Below are 19,233 nucleotides of genomic sequence, written 5' to 3'. Positions count from 1 at the left end.
TTAAAAATGAAGCTGGTTATCTTGAGCATTCAAAATATTCATTGGCCAAAATAACCAGCCTTATTGATGGTAAAAACAGATTTTTAAATGGTCCAAAGTGCCTCACTTGCAAATTCACTGGTGGTGTCAAGAGGCTTCCTGCAATAATTTAAGGCATACATCTACTTTGTGCAGATTTTAGCTGTGGTAGGAAGGGATTTGGCTTATCAATGACTTGGTTAAAGCTCTCAGTCCTGGGATCTTTGGTGTCTCGCTGTGTTCAAGCTGTGCTATATCTTTCTAGACTGAAATTTCTCCAGGATGATGATGTGCCAAACCCCTACATCACCAGGTGCATGGACTGAAGAAAAAGAATGGTTAAACGCAGTCCCTTCTAGTTCTTCAGACAGTAATTTTGAAGCTACTGAAGTTATTTGCTTTTAAAAAAGTCTCCATCCTTCTTTTTACTTGGCCAGGGATAACATAAAACTAAGTAGAGATGAGATCTGGTCCTTAAGTTGAACATGTCAGAAAAATACTTTTTCTTGGGAAAAAGGCACGAGTCTGTTTTCCTGCTACTTAATCAGATTCACAGAATTATTTGTTCCTTTTTTGTAACCAAATAACAGATTTTCTGTATAAAAATACTCAAGTAAAATACAATAGCACAACTACAGCATTTTAAAAAATAATTACATTCTATAGCATATTCCTAGCACAGTCTTTCATCTCCCCTGTTACATTTTGCTGATTTTATGCACTGATCTAAAAAATGTAAAAATCGTAAAACAATAAAGCTCATATTTCTTACTAAAATTCTTTCAGAAGTATGGGACAAAATGAGGCACATAAACTCCTAAAAATATTAAACCCAATAATAGTAATTTTAACATTTATAAAACCAAAAAATAACTTATGAGTTTTGTGTGCTAAGGAATCCTGTAAAATACTGATTTTTCTGTTCAAAAATGTAGTTAATAAAAGTTGTCTGATGCTATTTAGTAGAAAGGCAAACAGTCCTTTTTATATTTGACATTAACAATCTGATCATTTGTCTCCCCAAAGAAAGCCCATACAGCTTTCATACAGACCACACAATAAAGAATAGTAATATTTCTGTTTACTGAGATATCAACTGGCATTTCGTTGTAAGTCAATGGTCTATCTTTGCTACAGCATACTAGACCTCAATCTGGCATCTACAAATGTCAAGAGTATAAAAAAAAAAAAATTATAGGATGGAAATCAAAAGCATGTTCTAAATTCCTAAAAACCAAACAAAGTTCACCTAGATATATTTGCTGCAGAAATCGGTACAATATTCAGCTGTCAATCTTGAAAAACAATGAGGGAGCGATGCTGTCAGTAGGACAGGATAATAACATTTCAAGCAGATGTTCAGGCGGGGCTCTAATTCTCACTGAACTCCCTTGGTAAGCATTTAATTTCTTTATCGTATGCAAGCTAGGCAAATTGTACTTCATCAAAACTGTATTGTGAAATATTAATATTTCATATTATAGCAAAACTCCATAGAATAACCTTTGTCATATTAAGAACATCAGAATTTCAAATGTCATGGTTCTGCATTTTAATGCATCTTAAATAGCTTTTTGGCTTGGCACCATAAATTATAACTAGTTTAATCTAAATTACTATGCTGTAATATCATACAAAAATATACATTTTGTAATACAGATTCACTTATGTGAAATACTAATGTTATGGAAAACAATGCATCATTGTACCATGATTTTTTTACCACTTTCAGTTATAAAGTGAGGTGCACACAGTGCAAATGTAGAGAGAGAGAACTAGCTGGAGTCTGAATATGTATATTGTAATAACAGCACATAGAAATGTGATATATACTGGACAAATTGTTTAGTTCTCATACCAGCAACGGTTCTTATTTAGAAATGGTTCTGAAAATATATTGTAAAACCTACATCTGTGAACTGCACAAACATATATTATGGCTAGAAAGTTTTCTCCGCTATGGTTTAGTTCAAATTTAATCTAGTTTTAATTTTAGCTTTGTTTTTAAAATCAGCCATGCAACTTGCTCCATATATAATGAAAAAAATTAAAGATTAAAAATGAAGTTAGTCTGCATGTTGATTTCTGCTGGTTCTCATAATAAAGGCAACTGTTTCCGCATTATTGAAAGCGACAGCATCACAAATCAATGCATGTCACAACAAAATAAAGACAGATGTATCTGATTAATCAGAATTAAATTTTAGAAGTGAAGGAAGCATCTAAAAATCAAAGCAAACATTTCTGCTAACCCAGTTGTTTTTTCCTCTTTCTAAACAGCCCGTACCATGCAGTGAGAGAACAACAAAGCCTGAATTCAGCAATAAACCCCTAATTTCTGCTATAAATTCCTCACTGAGGTATTGAATATGGTACAGGGATGTATGTGCACACTTTATATAACTTCTTTTGATACTACGTTTATACAAACTTTCTGATTACAGGTTTTAATGCAAATTTTGCGTACTAAACAGTAATCATTAATAAATTCTAAGTAAATAAATCAGCTTAGTATAGAAGTTCTACTAAAAACCTCTCACTCACAGTTATTTGTTTAATTAAAGCAGTATCTCTAATTCTGCATGTAGTTTTCTCTAAAAGAAGTAATAATTGCTATTTAGTTTTTGTGGACTCTATGATGTGCACCTCTCCCATTTCCCTATGATATGCAGCTCCCCCATTTCCCTTCAATAGCTTGCAAACAGAATTCACAAATAATATGCTGGACAGAGTTATCTGAATAAGATAGAAATACTATTTGAACCAACAGAGCAAAGAGCTATTGATCTGCAGTCAAAAAGGGAAGACATGAATATAGAAAAAGGTGTGCGAAGGGACACTTTTATTCTGCTACCATTTGTCTTTCCTACTGATAGTCTATTTTAAAAGCAGTTATTCTAATTTATTCCATTATTCAGTATTTCTGGAAGAAATCAAATCTACTTGATACTAAAGTAGCTGAGCAAAGATGTTTAATTAAGTAAATAAAATTCTACAAGTCACTATCTCCATCAGATACCTACAGACACATACAGGTACAGTACCCCATAACCATTATTTGCATAATGCTGTAATATCCAGTACCTTCTAAAATATTTAAGAGTGCAGTATACTTTGAGGTATAAATACTCTGTAGAAATTTCTGAAGCTATTTCTCATGTTAGCTTTTTTTTAATGTTTCAACAGTAGTACCGTAGTATGCAACAACAAACTTTTGCTGAATCGCTCACAGTTGAAATCCTCACCCTACAAACAGAAAATGCTACACAGGTTGTCATGAAGACAATTATGCAGCAAAGTGTGTAAGTGTTTAAAAGGGAACAAGCACGGCGTGACACAGTGTGCTCTGTGCTAACTCCCGCTGGGGCAGCATGTGAAGCTTTCAAGGTGAAGCCATGACAGATGAGGATTGGAGAGACTAAGGGAGTAAATTATGGTCCAGAGGCTAGAACTCCAGCATTGCTACCCAATAGTTTCTCTAAACAAGGCAGTAAGGCCTCTCATAGGTGGCAGGGATCTCTCACTTAGTATTTTAGAAGAGCTTTCTGTGTTAGATGGTGAAAGAGGGAAAAGGAGAAGTAGTTCATACGAAATAAATTCTGTCTTATGAGAATCACTCAGCTCTTCAGCCTGAGTCCATCTTATTTCTGTCCTTGGATCTCCTTCTTCCAAGATTTATCACGTTTTTCTCTCTGACCTTATTCCATTCCACTGTAGTTAATGTATGGAAATTTGTGGTTGGGCTGAAAATGCTTTTCACAAGCTATATGTCACTCAAATTTAGCCTGCATCAGTCACTTTTGCTGAAGTGCCAAAGGGAAGTCACTCATTTCCACTATCAGTGTCCGAACACAGTGGCCAATTCAGTCATCGGCTCTGGAAAACAGAGAATTTCTCCTGCTGCTAAGCTCCCCATTGCTACACAGGCAGTTTAACACTTTGCATTTAACTATTGCAAACAAGAAGGAAGCCCACAAGTTAAGTGTTACCAGGACAGATAAAATAAGGAGACAACAAGAATGAACACAGAATGCTGCTTGTATCACATACAACCAAGGCTGAAGTGGAGGAGCTTCAGCTGCCAAAAACTGTGTCTAGCAAGCTCTCTTCCTTCCAGAAGTTCTTCCACTCTTGGGAACTGTACTGTCTGGGGAACAGTTTCTCCTCTTCCCACTGATTCTGCAGGCTTAGACCAGGATATCTTTGCTCCTGGTCCTACTTTCATTGGTACCACAGCCCAAGAGACCATTCTGCTCCCTGCTGAACGTTGTACAAGATCTATGTCTACATAATCAGAAGCTAAGATTAAAAAAAAGGACATAATGCCAATCTATAATATTTCAAACTCTCTACCAACAACTTGTTCTAGCGTTAAGGCAACAAGAGCAGTCTTTCTGTAATACTCTGTTCACATAAGAAGTGTTGTACTTCATTGAGCTTTTCTTCCCATTTGAAATGATTATTTTTATAGCGTTAATTGCCATATAACAACAATAAATAAAAGCAATTTTCTTTCTGCAGCACCTCTCAGCCAAGCATCTCAAATCACGTCAAAAATACTAAGGCTTAACACCCATGGGAAGTACACTACATGGGAAGAATACAATAGTGGAAAAACTAAGTAGTACTTGGATGGGAGACAGTCCCACTACACACAGCAACACATGATTCAAGAGTTTAGGCACAGAGAAAGTACTGGCTTCTACTGAACATCAGAAGGAAGCTTAGCTAGAAAAAACAATCACTGAACTAGAATTCTACCAACTTTTCTGAACTTATTAAATTAAAAAACAAGTAATATCAGCAATATTTTGCATCTTATTGCAACAAATACTAAAAAACCCTTGAAATATCTCCATCTGAGTCATACCTCCAGAGCATGGCATACAGTGGAACACTTTGCAGTCACTATTTGAGAAATGACTCAGAGTCTGCTGCTTAGTGGAGCACCAGTATCACTTCCTACAACAAGCACATCTTTCCTCCTGAACTCCCACCCAAGCTGGAACTCAGCCTGCGTCTGTTTAGCTCTTGAGATGCACAGTAATCAACATGCAGTCTGGCAGGACTGCAAGCATACCAGCAATAATACTGATAAATAAATAAATCTCAGTACTTGCTACAGGTTGCCTGTAGCCCAGGCACTGAATAATTACAGCTGAAAGTATGTTATACATGTAAGTCAGTTGTAAACATATCTGAATGACATTTATGTCCTAAAAAGTATTTTAATAAGAAGCCTTGTGAAGCAGATTGGAATCTCAACTTCAATGTAGAGGGACACCTACTTCCTTAAGGCTACTTCAGGTGTGACAGCAGAAGCCAGCCTGACATATTTTACAGTACACTGTGGCAACACAGCACTTTGTCCTTAGACCTTCCTCATATTAGAGGGCCACTCGCTATAGTTAATTCACCTGTGGTACTTACCCATGTACAGGTGGCAGAGGAGCAAATCTACCTTTCCTCTTCTGCTAAGGTCTCCATCCATCAGTACACTTGTACATCCCATCTCTAAACCAATAATAAAAGACCCTCATTCCTAAATTAATCTCAAGAGCTTTCTTCAGCCCACACTACTGCCTGTCACTGGATGACAATACGTTGCAATTAGTCAGTGTTACTCAGGCCTATATCTAAGGATTTACCTTTGCTCTTCTTCCTTTCTCTACAAGTCAAACTATATCTACATCCCAGCCCAAAATTTGTTTCTTTTCTCTGTGATCTGTGTATCAAAGCTGTTATTTTCTTTCACTGTCTAAACTTCTTGCTCATTCTCATTTTGCCATTTTGAATATAGCAACAAGAAATCCATCTTGAATGCAATTTTCAGACCAAACAATCAATTACATGTTTAAATCTACACAAAATGTTTTATTTAAGGTGCCACACTGAGCCATAGCCTTCAAGACTTAATTCTAATTCCTTCATTTTCCATTACATGTCACTGTGCCAATGTCACTGTGCTACAAACCTTCAGCACAACTGCTCATCTCCATAGGCTTCTTTTATGTTGCCTCCATCTTTCTCTCCCATTACCCACCCAGCTCCGCCTTGCAGCCACATTATCATACTGCAACTCAGTTTCAATGGCTTATCTTGGCAGCCCCTGACACAGAATCCGTCTTTCATGAGTTGTGTGACAAAGCTGTTACTCATTCCCTTTGCATTCTGATCGTTTACAGAAAACACTTTCACTTTTAAAAAAAAAAGATTCTTACGCTTAATAGGTGGCTAATATTAAAAGGTGGGGGAATAAAGGGGAAGGATGTAACAACAAACAAAACCAGAAATTGTGTCACTGTATTGGTAAAACCTCCCAGACTAGTCAAACTATGCAATGTATCATACCCGTTCCTGCTATCTTTAAGCTAGCTGGATTTAATAGTGTCATTTCCAAAAGACTCAGATTTTTCAAATAAACAAAGAAATGGTTACACACGAAATATACCTTAAAATATTTTCTTACCTTATCCAAGGAGAATGTTTTAGTGACAGCAAAGCCCCACCCAGCTTCAAATGCTCTTCGAATCATTGAAGAACTTGTAGCAGGAGTTGCACTGGCGAGGCCAAAAGGATTTGGAAACTTCAGTCCAGCCATTTCTACACTGATATCTACTAAATCTATAGGAGTATAGAAGAGTGGTAGTTCTGGAACCGTAGAAATTGCAACACCGTATAAGGACTGTAAAAAAAACCCAAACAAAAATCACAGAATTTTTTGCTGATTAAGTTTCATATAATTTATTATTAACACTGATAAGAGAATAATTAATATTTAATAACCCAAAGTTTAGGTATTTTATTATGTGTTCAGACCTGCAAATCTGTAAAACACGCAAACATTTGCATAAGCAACATCTTCTGCCCAAACAGTGTTCATGCTGAAATACTATGCTATGCTGGAAATAACTGAATAACAGTAATAATAATAATAATAAAACAGTTATTTTACATCTAAAGAAACAGTTATTTTATATCCTGTACTGATAGCCTGGTTCAGTCCAAAGGTTTGTTCAACCCTTCTGAACAGCCAGCTCTGTTCCCTACAGCAGCCAGCTGCAGTGAGATTGAAAAAAACCCCAGGGTATGCCAACAGATTCTTTTTAGTTTTCTTCCCAGGTGCCAATCTAAAGTGTAGGGAATTGTGAAAAATGAGGGAAGGCATCATGTGGAGGATCACTCAGCCCTAACTCAATGTATTTTGAATCTCTGCACCTTTCCCCCCCAGTTTTAAAGATTTTCTATAGCCTAAACATCAGCATACCTATCAATATATGCAAAACTATCACTGGGTTTATACTTAATTGCATTAATATGAATACTTCAAGACTGACAAAAGTTAGCCTCTGATTTGGGATCAAAGAACATCATACACATTATGGCTGTGCCACCATAGTCACTTTTGTTTTCATTTTAAAGACAGTCTTTTGCCTGAAGAGTCAGTGAAAAGCTTTCAATGTGTATGTTGCATTTAATACCATAAAAACTGCAGAGAGAAAATCTTTCTCCATGTATGGATACTGAACAGCATCCTAATCACAATGTGGTGGGTAGAATTTAAATCGTTGCTCACTCAGATGGTTGACTCAATAAAACCAAAAAGAAATAAAGCAGGAATTTCCAACACAGAGAAGCCCTACACCATCTGTGTTCCTAATAAGTCACAGCTAAGATCACAGTAGTTTCTTCTATCCTTAAAAGGAAGATTTCTTCAGCAGGACTACTCGAGGTGTGGGGAAGATTCTTCTGTAACAGAGGAAAACCTCAGCCACTTACAAATTGCTACCTTTGGGGATTTTTTTTTTTTTTAAGAAACTTACTTAATCCATTTTTACCTGTGAAAATTAATAAGCACTGACAAAACGAATAGGTTTTTGTTTGGTTTAGTGCCTTTTGCTTCCTAGACTGGTCAAAACCCTGAGACTTCACATGCCTGTTTGGTTTTGGGATTGCCTGCATTCCCATCTCAGTATTCTGATTCCTCAGACAGAGAGGGTACATTCAGGGGCCAAATTTTCTGATGGCTTAAAAGCTCCGAAAGTAGTGGAATTGTCCCAGTCTGAATGATGTAAACCTGAATGGGTCCCTAATGGTGGACATTTTGAGAAATGTTAATTTTTAAAGATCCCTAACACTTGGGACAAAACTCAGTTCAGTGTTATGATCTCTCTCAGCTAGAAGTCAATGCTGTTACACTTCATAAAAAGCCAAACATCTCCCATTGCTTCCCTCCTAAGTGCTCACTGCTTCCTCCATGTCACACTCCACAGAGTTATTTTTTTACACCAGGAAAATCTGAGTTCTTAGAAAATCAAATAGCCTGGCATTCTACATCTCAAAAGCTTTTGTTACATGGCAAATAAAAGCAGAAAAAGCAAAGAATCAAAAAGTATTTTTTTATTACTTTGGCTTTGATTTCATATTTTTAACTTCTTTTTTTCTTATTTTCTTAACTAATATTCCAACTGCAAAATGTTGTTTTCAATGACAAAACAGAACTTCCTGGATCACACAGCTGAAATTAAAGCATTTTCAAGAGGCTAGCACAATTTTTGTCTCCTACATAGTTTAATGTATCGGGAAATCTGCTGAAATAAACACTGATACACTAAACTCTTAAAAAAATTCTTTGATTCTGATTCTGTAAGAATGACAGTAAAGAAAGACTGAAGGAAAAGTGTTTGGTCAGCTCCACTCTATGCACACATGTGAGCAATAAACCTTATTTTCCAGTGTGAATTCATTTGCTATCCATAATTGTTCAAATGTTCTCTTTGAATACATTTCAGCCTGTGGATTGCTTATAAACTATTCATAGCTTGTACAACTGTAAATATTGATTCCTACAGACAAACAGGAAGACAGTGCTGAATATGCAGCTTAAGTTCCATTGTACTGTTTCTTTTCCTAAGCAGGACAATTATATCTCTAAAAATTGTTCTCACCAACACCTTTGCGAAAATAGGCCTTGTCTCCTGCATTCCATCATTCAAACTAGTCATAAACCACTTCCCAAACTATATGTAGAGGCCCATTTTTCCTGCTTTACTTTCCTTCAAAAGAGCAAAACCACAAACAATTCCACCCAAATGCACTCAGGTCCCACAAAATGTGCCTAATGGTTTGTTAATGATGAAGTGACCGAGGTGGAGGTGGCAGGGGGAGGATTACAAGACGTTTCAATGGAATAAACCAAGTATTTAAAAATGCACAGGGGCAGGACGCAGCTGAAGGTTCAGTAGCCAGTGGCAATACATCTTTTCAGATTTATGTCCCTCCTCCCTATCACTTGATTTTTGCTCTATTTATTTTTTGCTGCTTTTTGCTTTCAGCACAATGCTTATAAAAGAAATAAATTTACTAAGCCTTGATGCATTGTTTTCTACAAAGCAAAACTTTCAGCTAGCTAAAATGTTATATAGCTTCCTGAAAGTAAAATCATCTCTATAATGAAGGATTTCTCTGACATTGCACAAACAAATAGGAAAAGAAAGCCTGCAGGCAAGGGTTTATTTATAATAACTCTTCCCTTGATTTTTAGAAGTAGAGGACAAAAAGTGTGGCCCATTCTTCCTCTAATTTGATGCCAACCAGCTAAGCTAACAATATTGCAGGTACTTGTTCCAATCATGGCAATTTCTTGGATACTGGAACAGGGTGGTGAAAAATCCACAGCATGTTGCAAACAGTAGCCCTGCCTTACCCTACCCAGGATTCGCCTAGAGGCAAATGCACGTGGTCTGCAATGCAGGGCTGAGAGACAGGAACTCAGCTTTAGACCTGATACAATTTTTGACATAAATTTCCTTCAGATGGAGAAAATTTTTAACCAGAATGCTATGGTCTAACTCCATTTCCCAGACTTTAACAAAGACAGACTGTGAAAGCAAGTAGTTGTATTACTGTTATTTTTCACAGAGAGTCTTCGCCTCAAATCCTACTGCCAGGAAGAGTTTTCCTGAATACTTTCGTCTCCCTCCTGCTTTCTCTGTTTTTAAGTCTGATCTTAAAATATGTCTTTTCTCGCTTTCTTCTTCTAGCCTCTGTCCAATTATTTAACTTTGTGGTAATATGTCTATGTTATTTTGTACAATCTCTGAATGGTTGTGATAGGAAGGGATGCCTGAGGACCATCTAGTCCAACACCCTTGCTCAAAGCAGGGTCAAATAGACCAGGTTGCTCTGGGCTCTGTCCTGTTTGACAAAGATTTTCTAAGCTCATTTCTGCCTTTCTGTTTCTGTAACAGACATAGTGCTTACTCAGAGGCAAGCAAATAAAATACCAGTTTTCCTGCACTTGCCTTTAATCCAATTTTTTTTTGCAAATGGTACTTTGTTATTTGTCTGCATGCTAGTGTTTCGTATGTTGTTCTAGCTAAACAAAGGGATGTTCATTTTTGTCCTGTGGTTGTCCTGAAAAGAAACAGACAACATAACTAACAGCTTCAAATACAAGCTTCCTGAGAACCACCTAACTCTGGTATTGATTATGAAATAATGTACATTCATGCATGCTCAACCTGAATGGTCAATCTTCATAAAGAATCAACAAGAATGCTCCTCAGATACAAAGCCCATATATTTTCTGACAGCACAGGTAAAGAAAAAACAGCAAATATACAATAGTGTTTCAAAATAACACAGTGATGTGCTCAAAATTAATACTGAATAGTGTCTTAGTGAAGTGCAAATTATATCAATTGGGATTCAGATCCCTGTTCTTTAAGTGTATCACACATTTCAGTCTATGAAAAGTATAAAAAAAACTGTCCACACTGGAGAGATTACAGTAAAGAAAAAAATAAGTTTAAATAAAAGAAAACTTATTGTGAACTAGAACAGAAAAGTCACTTTTAAAGGGGGATTTTAGTGAGAAGATGGCAGCTTTACTGCCATATATGGGAAAACACTCCACAGGTAAGTGTCTGAATACAGCAGGAGTGAAGCATTAAGGCTGGCACAGTCATCCAGGAAGAAGATACTGGAAGCTGTCTTCGCTCTCAAGGCAGGCACAGAAAATTAGAAATTAGTCCTGCAATGATCGTGAATTACCCTGAATACAACTGTTATACTATTAAATCCCATTCACTCATCAAAAAAAAAAATGAATGGTAACTGAAGCATAGAAGAGAACAGCAGCCTATATTGCTTCTGCACAAGATCATAAAGTCACTGTCGGACAAAAGCGAAGGCCATTACAATTCCCAAACAAAATAAATCACTAAGAATAATTCATGGAATAACAAAAGAAGGTTGAACCATGCAAAAATGTTGTGAGTAGTAGACAGTTAAATGAATTAGGCTGATTCTGTTTTGATCTCTAATGACTTGCAAAGAATGGTTCTAGGAAGACTGTATACATTTTCTAACTGGTTCTACTACAACTATCCTTGGTTAGGCTTTGACCGGTCATGTTTGTAGAAACTAACCTGACACAGCTGCAGACAACAATCTCTGAGATGAACCTATGCCTCATATAGTGGGAGGAATATGTTAAGAGGCAGGAGATATTTAGGCAACTAATGATGGAAAGTTTCCAGCATAAGAGCAGCCAAGAAGCTTCTGTAAATAACTCCCAGTTTTGAACATAAGGCATTTCTGCTGGAGAGTCCTTGAGTCTGGATCTCACGCTTCACTTGACCACGTGCCAGAGCTTGCAATGACTGGAGTTTCAGGGCACATATCAGGCCCATCTGTTCACTTAGCCTTTTGCCTGGAGTAGGTTGGGATACAAGCAGCGTGCTGTTCAAACAGTGCTTTCTGCAAGTAGTCACGATTGTGGTTTTGAGTTTCAGTCTTTGTCATGGTCTTGGATTGGCTGAGAAATCCTATGGAATAGTTTTATTTTGATGAAGACTGCATTATTTATAGATTCGGGTGCTGAGACAGTTGGTGATTTTGGAAATGGCTACCTATTCCTGTAACTGAGGTATAGATGGTATCAATGCATTTATTTAAAATTTAACGTGTACTCGATTCAGACACTAAGATCACAGGACAGTTGCCTACCTTAGAAGCTCACAATAGAGAGAAAATAAGGTAGCGTGTAAGGCTATTTTGTCATTTCCTTTCAGAAGCTTCCAGAATACAGAGCTGAGAACTGAATGTGTGCACACATGTGCACATAAAGGCACACACATGTGGCATGTACCTACCCCAACATCAGGTAATACAATCCTTCTCTTATCCTTCTCTAAACAATTGCTATAAAAACCAAACTCCCCTCCAGTCACTAAAATTTCTACCAGGTCCAAACACTGGTGAAATAAATTGCCAAATTACAGCATTCTGCACCACAGCAACCAGATTTTACAAGGGCTGCACATCCAAATAAATGCCCTTTGGCAACCCATTCATCTAACAGCTGGAAAGGTGACACTTGACATTTGGAAACTTTCCTGTGAAGATTGCTGTAAGGCTTTCCCATTAGCTTCCTGGTGAGACTGTAAGGTTGAATAAGCTGCCTTGAAACCTGCAAAGGGTAACGGAAATGCTCTAACATCATAAGTCGACTTGATTTAAAATTCTAATTCTCAAGCCATGACTATTCAGATTTTTTCCGAAGTATTAAATACACTCCAGAAGGGAGGAAGAAACCCAAACTTTGAGGAGGAAGCAAAGTTATAACAAAGGATTTTAAGTGATGCCTGTATTTCTAGAGGTTGAATAAGGAGACAAAAAGGAGGAGACACCCTCTCTCCCCCTATCATGATTATCCAAATTCACTGTGCACTGGGAAATTAAGCAAGCAGATCAGGGACTAAAGATGTTTCACACTCAGCATTTTCATAAGGTCTAAGAAGGCAGGACACAAACAGTGCTTTAGAACAAGTGAGAAAAAATATGCACAGATACTAACAACAAGCTTTCAGTTGAAGTATTTTTAGGAAGTGAAATCAGACCCCAACAGCATGAAATTGCACAAACATGCAATCAGAGAGGCTTTGAGCAGATGGATGGGGGAGAAAGACATCGAGCTGTTACAGTCCCAACTTCAGTTGTTCAAATCTCTTTATGTGGGAGAATGAATCACGTACCATGTTTCTAAAAAGTTCCCTGCACTATGAACACACATTTTATCAACTGGTTCTCCACATACAGGCTGTGTTTCTATCTCGGAAGATTCTCTGCAGCTCCTCTAGACTTTTACTAGAAAAATTAGGGCAGAGGTGCTCAGTCAGCAAAATGCAAGGAGAACCAAAAGGAAACGCATGGTTACCAGGTTTTTCAAGTCTGTACCTCTTAAACTCATATTTCTCAGGTAAATTCTCCTTTGCATTATTTTCCTCAGTGCATTCAGTGGTTAGTTTTTGTCAAGCTTTTCTATCCATTTTATCAGTCTCATCAGAGCAAACTTTGGTTCCAGTGTAGATAATCTGCTTTGTAAACTGTTAGTAAACTAAAAAGGTCTTTCCCAGGTAATAACATTGGCAGTATTTAGTTTCTACTTTATGCACTATTGGAAGATCTTGCTTCTTAATACTTATGGGCTCACTACTTTTCCCCAGTTACCCAATTAGGATTTCTACTTGCAGCGTCTATTGTGTAGGGAGGCTTGCTACCCTTGAGTGGAATTCAGACCTGGGGCCAAGAAAATGTTTCTTGGATTTTAGTGTTAAGATAATGTAAGAAAGCTGGGTTCATCTACTCAAACTCAAGCATGTGATCCAAGCTGAATGAATCTGTAATGTTCCAATCACTAGATAATCTAGGTATTAGTTTCTCAAAACCTGTATATTTAATCAAAGCCACAATGACATTATTTTTAAAAGTATCTAAAAGCAGATAGAAATGGGAAAGAGAAAAATACTTCTAAAAAAAATCACCTGGATGTATCTGTGTATGTACCAGGAAGCTTGTTTTCCATCATTTACTGATTCCACTGTAGTGTTAGCAAGACCACCAATGTCACCACCTGCAAAAACCCAGGGTTCACTTGTTTGCATGGTTTCTGGATCTACTTCAGGAAGACCCCATCTGTTAAACTTGATAGGTGCCATGGCCTCTTTGACTGTAATTAAAGTGAACAACAAATATGTTAATGGAAGAAAGAAAAAACTGTTGCTAAAATCTGTCAAATATATGCTGATAACAATGAGAAAATGTAATTCTGAAAAAACATATATTTCAATAAAGTCAAAACCATCCTGACTTAACATTTAAACTAAGAACATCCTAGAAGAAAGGTTCACTTCACAACTTGTTTTGCATATTAAGAATAAAACCATAAAACACAATCAAAATTAAATGTTTACATGAAGACAATATATTTTGTATCTTTTTCACTGCAATTTCTGATTATTTTTTTTAGAGCATGCATTATGAGATCTTAATATTTTTCATGCTGTTAGTGAACAGCATATCAGGCATTCTGCACATGAAATATTATCATCCTTTAAAATAATGTAGATGTGAAAATAAAAAAAATTTATACTGTATGGCACATAAATGTCAGTAAATACACATAAATGCTCAGAAAAAATACACTACTTGCTCTATATTAACATTTTAAAATTATTATAATCACAAAGCCCTTCAAAGTAGCTTAATTAAGAGAATCATGTTTTCAATAAGTATTTTTAGCAAATGTTGATGGCATTTATTAAATAGGGGGAGTTACATAGGTTTGCCTACAAGCACTGAAGATTCTGCAATAAAATGCAGCTTAAAATTGCAATGTCCCTCAGGGACATACCACTGGCAGATGCATATTGCTAAGGTCAATTAAACTGATGCAGTTGCAATGTCATATATGTAAAAGAGCAACCTGCCAGTTTAAGACACAAATATTTCTCCAGTACAATGGGCAGAGTCACAGTATTGTCCCAGGGCACATCTCAGTATACAGCAAGCTACAAACACATCTTTCTTGCACATCACAGTGCTGAGATTTTCTTCCAAGGCTCTGTATCTCCCTGAACCTTCAAATCAAATATTAGAAGTGGGGGCTGTATATAATCTGGGGCAAAATAATTAAACAGGAAGCAAGGCACAAACAATGTCACCTATTTGTCCCTCCTACATTCTCCTCACCCTTGACATTTACAGACATATACCTGGAGGACTTGAATTCAAAGTAATATTTTGCAACCTGTTCAGAAGCCAGAGTCACAGAAGACAGTTTCAAGCTGAAAGACTGTAGCAGGTTTCCTAGCACAGGTATTTAATCAATCTGCAAGACCTATTGCTCTCACAATTTCTGCCGTCAAAAACTTAAGAAATTGTTTCCTGTAAAAATGTTTAAATTACTGAAAATTCAAATGAAACACTACCTTGAGATCGAGACATTTTTCAGTCAGGAAAACAAGGGTTTTGGTTTGTTTAGGGGCTTGCATTTTTTTTCTTTTAAATTGAAAGAGTGGATAATGGCTGATAGCCGTTTTATTAAAATGCTTCAGTAATATTTATAAATCAATACATTAACTTTCCCTTTGTGTCTCAGACTGTCAGAGCTTTAAGACAGCTTTTGATCATCTTATATTTGTCATATATAGGATAACATATTGCATGCAGTGGTACCATCTCAGCATGTGGTCTAGACAGTTCTCACGAGCTAAATACATACAGGCTTGTAAAGACATGTTTGGAAAAAAACACAGAGGAAAACTTGGTACTGCAGGATTTGGTAATGGGGATTTAATAGATGACTTTTTCTCTGAGACAGGACTGAACCACAGTAAAGGTGTTAGAGGACAACATGCCGTTGAAGAGGTAGTTTTTCAGAAGAAATGATGTAAAACTGGAAGTTCTGACTACCTATTTCATCTTGTGGAAAAGTAGGGTATTACCTCTGTTATCCTGGATCTATTACATTTCTCAAATCTTTCTTTGAATTGCTTTTTGCTAAAATAGCTGTCTGGACATAATTATACCAAAAGCTTTTTGAGTACAAAGAATGCCTAACACATCTTCACCTGAAACATTTCTCCAGGGCCTGAAGATTTGTCTGCCTGATCAGTATTTTTAAGACTGGGAAAGAATATTTCCCTGGTGGCAAGGCTGACATGGTATCCAGCAGCTATTTCTTTCTGTCATTTTTATAATCTCCAAGATTTAGGTTATGTAAAAAGAAGGGGATGGTTTAAAAGCATTTTGTATGAGATTTCCTAATATCCTCACAATTTGGATCTGGTACCTAGTGCAACTGTGAGGCTGAAGGGACCACCTCCTACACCACCTGCAGAAAGAAGGGGAGAACTGTGTTCTTCACAAAGGGAAGTCCCTTCCTTGCCCCTGCGGGGGGTGAGAGAGAGTCTAAGAGCCAAGAGCCAAACCTGAGCTTGAGGTTCTCTGCACTGGTAATTGACAATGAACAATAACAAACTAGATACCTAATGTTTTCATTGGTGCATGATTTGGGATGGGGTAAAGAGCATCTTTTAAAATCCTACACCCTCACAGCCTTCAAAATTTGAAACTAACATAGCTTTTCTCTTGAAAATTCAAACTACAGTCTCCTGTTTGTGTATTCCTCTCCTCCATGGCCTGGTGAGACATTATATATCATTTGAAAAGATCCTTCTGGATGAAAGACAACATACAATTTAATTACTCTAGTGCTATCAAGTGATGCTAACACAAATAACACCAAACAAAAGGATAGTGCTGAATATATATTCCAAATTTGTTATATTCACAGAGCAAACAAACACAAATGGAAACGTGACAGCAAATTATAGCATTTGCAAAAACAATATTAAAATATAAGTGAATACAGAAAAAATATTTTAATTAACAAAACAAATCAAATGGAAAAGATTCCTCAAATAAAGCTTTAAAAGTGAGTCTGTGTGTTTGACTGCCATGACTAATTATGCATCCATGTAATGTGTGTTCAATTTGGGCTTATTTAAATAGCAGAAATGCTCATTAGCTGCAGTATATCTGTGAAGCTTCAATAAACAGTTTAATGGTTTTTATGTTTAACCAATTTCATAAGTTCCTGTAATTTTAGCTTTAGTAGCTCATTAATGTTATTTTTGATATCCATCTTACAGAATTCCTTTAAAGTGAATAGTAGCATTACTTCAGAAAAATACAAATATACTGTAACTTCCTTAATCTAAAATGTATAACTATAGCTGTCACATGCAACAACAGACTAACTGCTGACACTGCCCAGCCTAAATGCCCAGCAAATAAAGAAAGTCACTGTCATGCTTCCCACATTCTCTATCTCACTATTGTACTGATTCAGGATTAAAGTGTGGTTTGACTGAATAAAGCTGGGTCCACTTATGCTGGAGAGGATCCTGCTGCAAGCTGGTACTGACTGTTTTCTGCCTGTCACCAGTGAGCAAATGGGTAGTGATGTCTATCAGCTGAAAGAGCAGGATTTGTGCTCTAAGTTTGCAAGGCTTTAGAAGTCATCATGAAGCCACTTTTGGATATTGGAAATTGGTAATCATTTCAGAGTGTGGAACTGCTGCACTCAAACTCATTCAGTAAACCTACTTGTGGAGAAAAATCCTATTCCAAATGACTCAGCAGGAAGACTGCTATCTATTTCAATAGGAATCTTTTGAATCTATATAAGTTGCAGTTTTATATAACAATTTTTCACAAATCTAGTGACTAAAAGCCTATTCTGTTGGTGGAAGGCAGATGCTGTGCTACCAGGGAGATGCCAGGTCACCCCCATGGGCATTCCCAGCTGGGGTATCACAGACTCTCTTCCTCCCCCCTACTCTTCCATTAGATAGTCAAGGCTTCAGTACTTTGAGGTTGAAGTTAGCTAGTTGTGTGAGCAGGCTGCATGAAGAAATTCAACACTCCTTCCAGGTTCTGGAACCCCTGGCTTCTGTGCCATTTTCAAAGGAAAACTAAAATCTTTTTCACTTATGAGGTCAGAGCTCTGCAAACATTTTCCCTTTTTCTCTAGCAAATGCTTCTCAAACTGTAGAAAAAAATATTAGGTATAAGTGGGTTAAATAATAAAATTGTAAACAACTTGGGAAAAGTTATCCTTGCTGTATGTTGAACTATTCTAGGGGAGCCTTCTGGGATTTGCTGCTGCAGTTTCCAAGCAAGATGACAGTTGTACTAAAAGTAAAAGCAAAATATCCTAAAGTTGTGACTGATTCCCAGAATTGCAAAATAAAATTTTGTCCTTCAGTCACGATGCAATAGTCAGCTACCACCAAATTTTTCATAAAACATATTTTGGCTCACAAATAACTTACAATTTCTGGTTTTTTTTAGAAAGGTGGTATTTGGAGTTTGCTTGGATATTTTTGCATTTCTCTTTTTTGCCTCTCCAGGAAAATAAAATAGACATTATCATGCTAAGATTCAGTGTTCTGGTACATGGAATACTTCCTCTTTACTGCTGCCTGCTAAACAGTGTTGAACTAAGCTTACATTGCCAGTTCCCTATCCTGTCTCAGTCCCTTTTCTGCACTGCATTTGCAGTGCATTTTGAACAAGTTTACCTTTTCCCGTAATTTCTCCATTGTTCTCCTCAGAAATTCATGAAAATAAATCAGAACAAGGACATTTGTTCTAATGCAAAATTTTGCAGTCCAACAATATTGTTTCCTTTGCTTATCAGAAGAAAATATACAAGAAAAGGGTTATTCAAAGTTCAGACTTTAAAACCAACTGGATTGGTGGTAAGTAGGATGTTGAGGCTGCACACAGTGCTATGGAGCACACAGAATTATATTTGTGTATGTTGATCAGTTACAATTTGGAACAGGGACAGAAGGTATTTCAGTAATTCACTAATATGTCACAAGTCTCCAAAATAACAAACTAAGCAAAAAAGCAGGAACACAAGGAAAAGTACAAAATTTCTCTCACAGTTCTTTGTTTATGTGGGTCAGTTACAATGGCTCGAAGGTTTTGGTAAGCAATGCAGTGAAAAAAAAAGCATCTTGTGCTTGCAAAAGCTAGTAGGTTTTTTTTTAAGAAGAAGCAAAACATTTTTCTTGCTCCATCTGCAGTAGTTTAATTTGAACAATTTGTTGAGATTTTTTTTATTCAGTAAAGTGGTAATTCTCTTAAAACAGTTTAGAAGGCAACTCTCCTGTTTTGTCTATTAGCAACTTCACAAGCATAAAATGGATTTAGGAGTCCATTTTTTTAAACTAATGATGCATTTATATGATTCCCAATAAGAGGCTGAATACCCACTAGAACTGTTGCTTAAAACCACAATCAGCATTTTATCTTAACAAATGAAAAAAGACTAAATACCTACTGTGAATGCAT

General features: G+C 36.7%; 1 protein-coding gene across 7 annotated transcripts in view; it reads right to left on the bottom strand.

Moving 5' to 3' along the window:
• The window catches only part of DPYD (dihydropyrimidine dehydrogenase), a 336,400-nt gene that overhangs the window by 155,678 nt on the left and 161,489 nt on the right, over positions 1–19,233 (bottom strand). For 6 of the 7 annotated variants that reach the window (XR_003528954.1, XR_003528955.1, XR_003528956.1 and 3 more), the window contains 2 exons: positions 13,848–14,032; positions 6,488–6,703 (listed from right to left, as the gene is read on the bottom strand). Coding sequence is in view for 4 of the 7 variants with exons in the window: in XM_027651422.1 (XP_027507223.1) it covers positions 6,488–6,703; positions 13,848–14,032 (401 nt within the window). In the remaining 3 variants the exon portion in view is untranslated. The remainder of the gene's footprint in view (positions 1–6,487; positions 6,704–13,847; positions 14,033–19,233) is intronic. The other variant, XM_027651425.1, reaches the window with a different exon arrangement.

This window comes from Corapipo altera, unplaced genomic scaffold, assembly GCF_003945725.1.
Source record: "Corapipo altera isolate COAL_440 unplaced genomic scaffold, ASM394572v1 57, whole genome shotgun sequence".
Taxonomy (NCBI): Eukaryota; Metazoa; Chordata; class Aves; order Passeriformes; family Pipridae; genus Corapipo; species Corapipo altera.
This window is presented reverse-complemented; position numbering and strand designations above follow the sequence as displayed.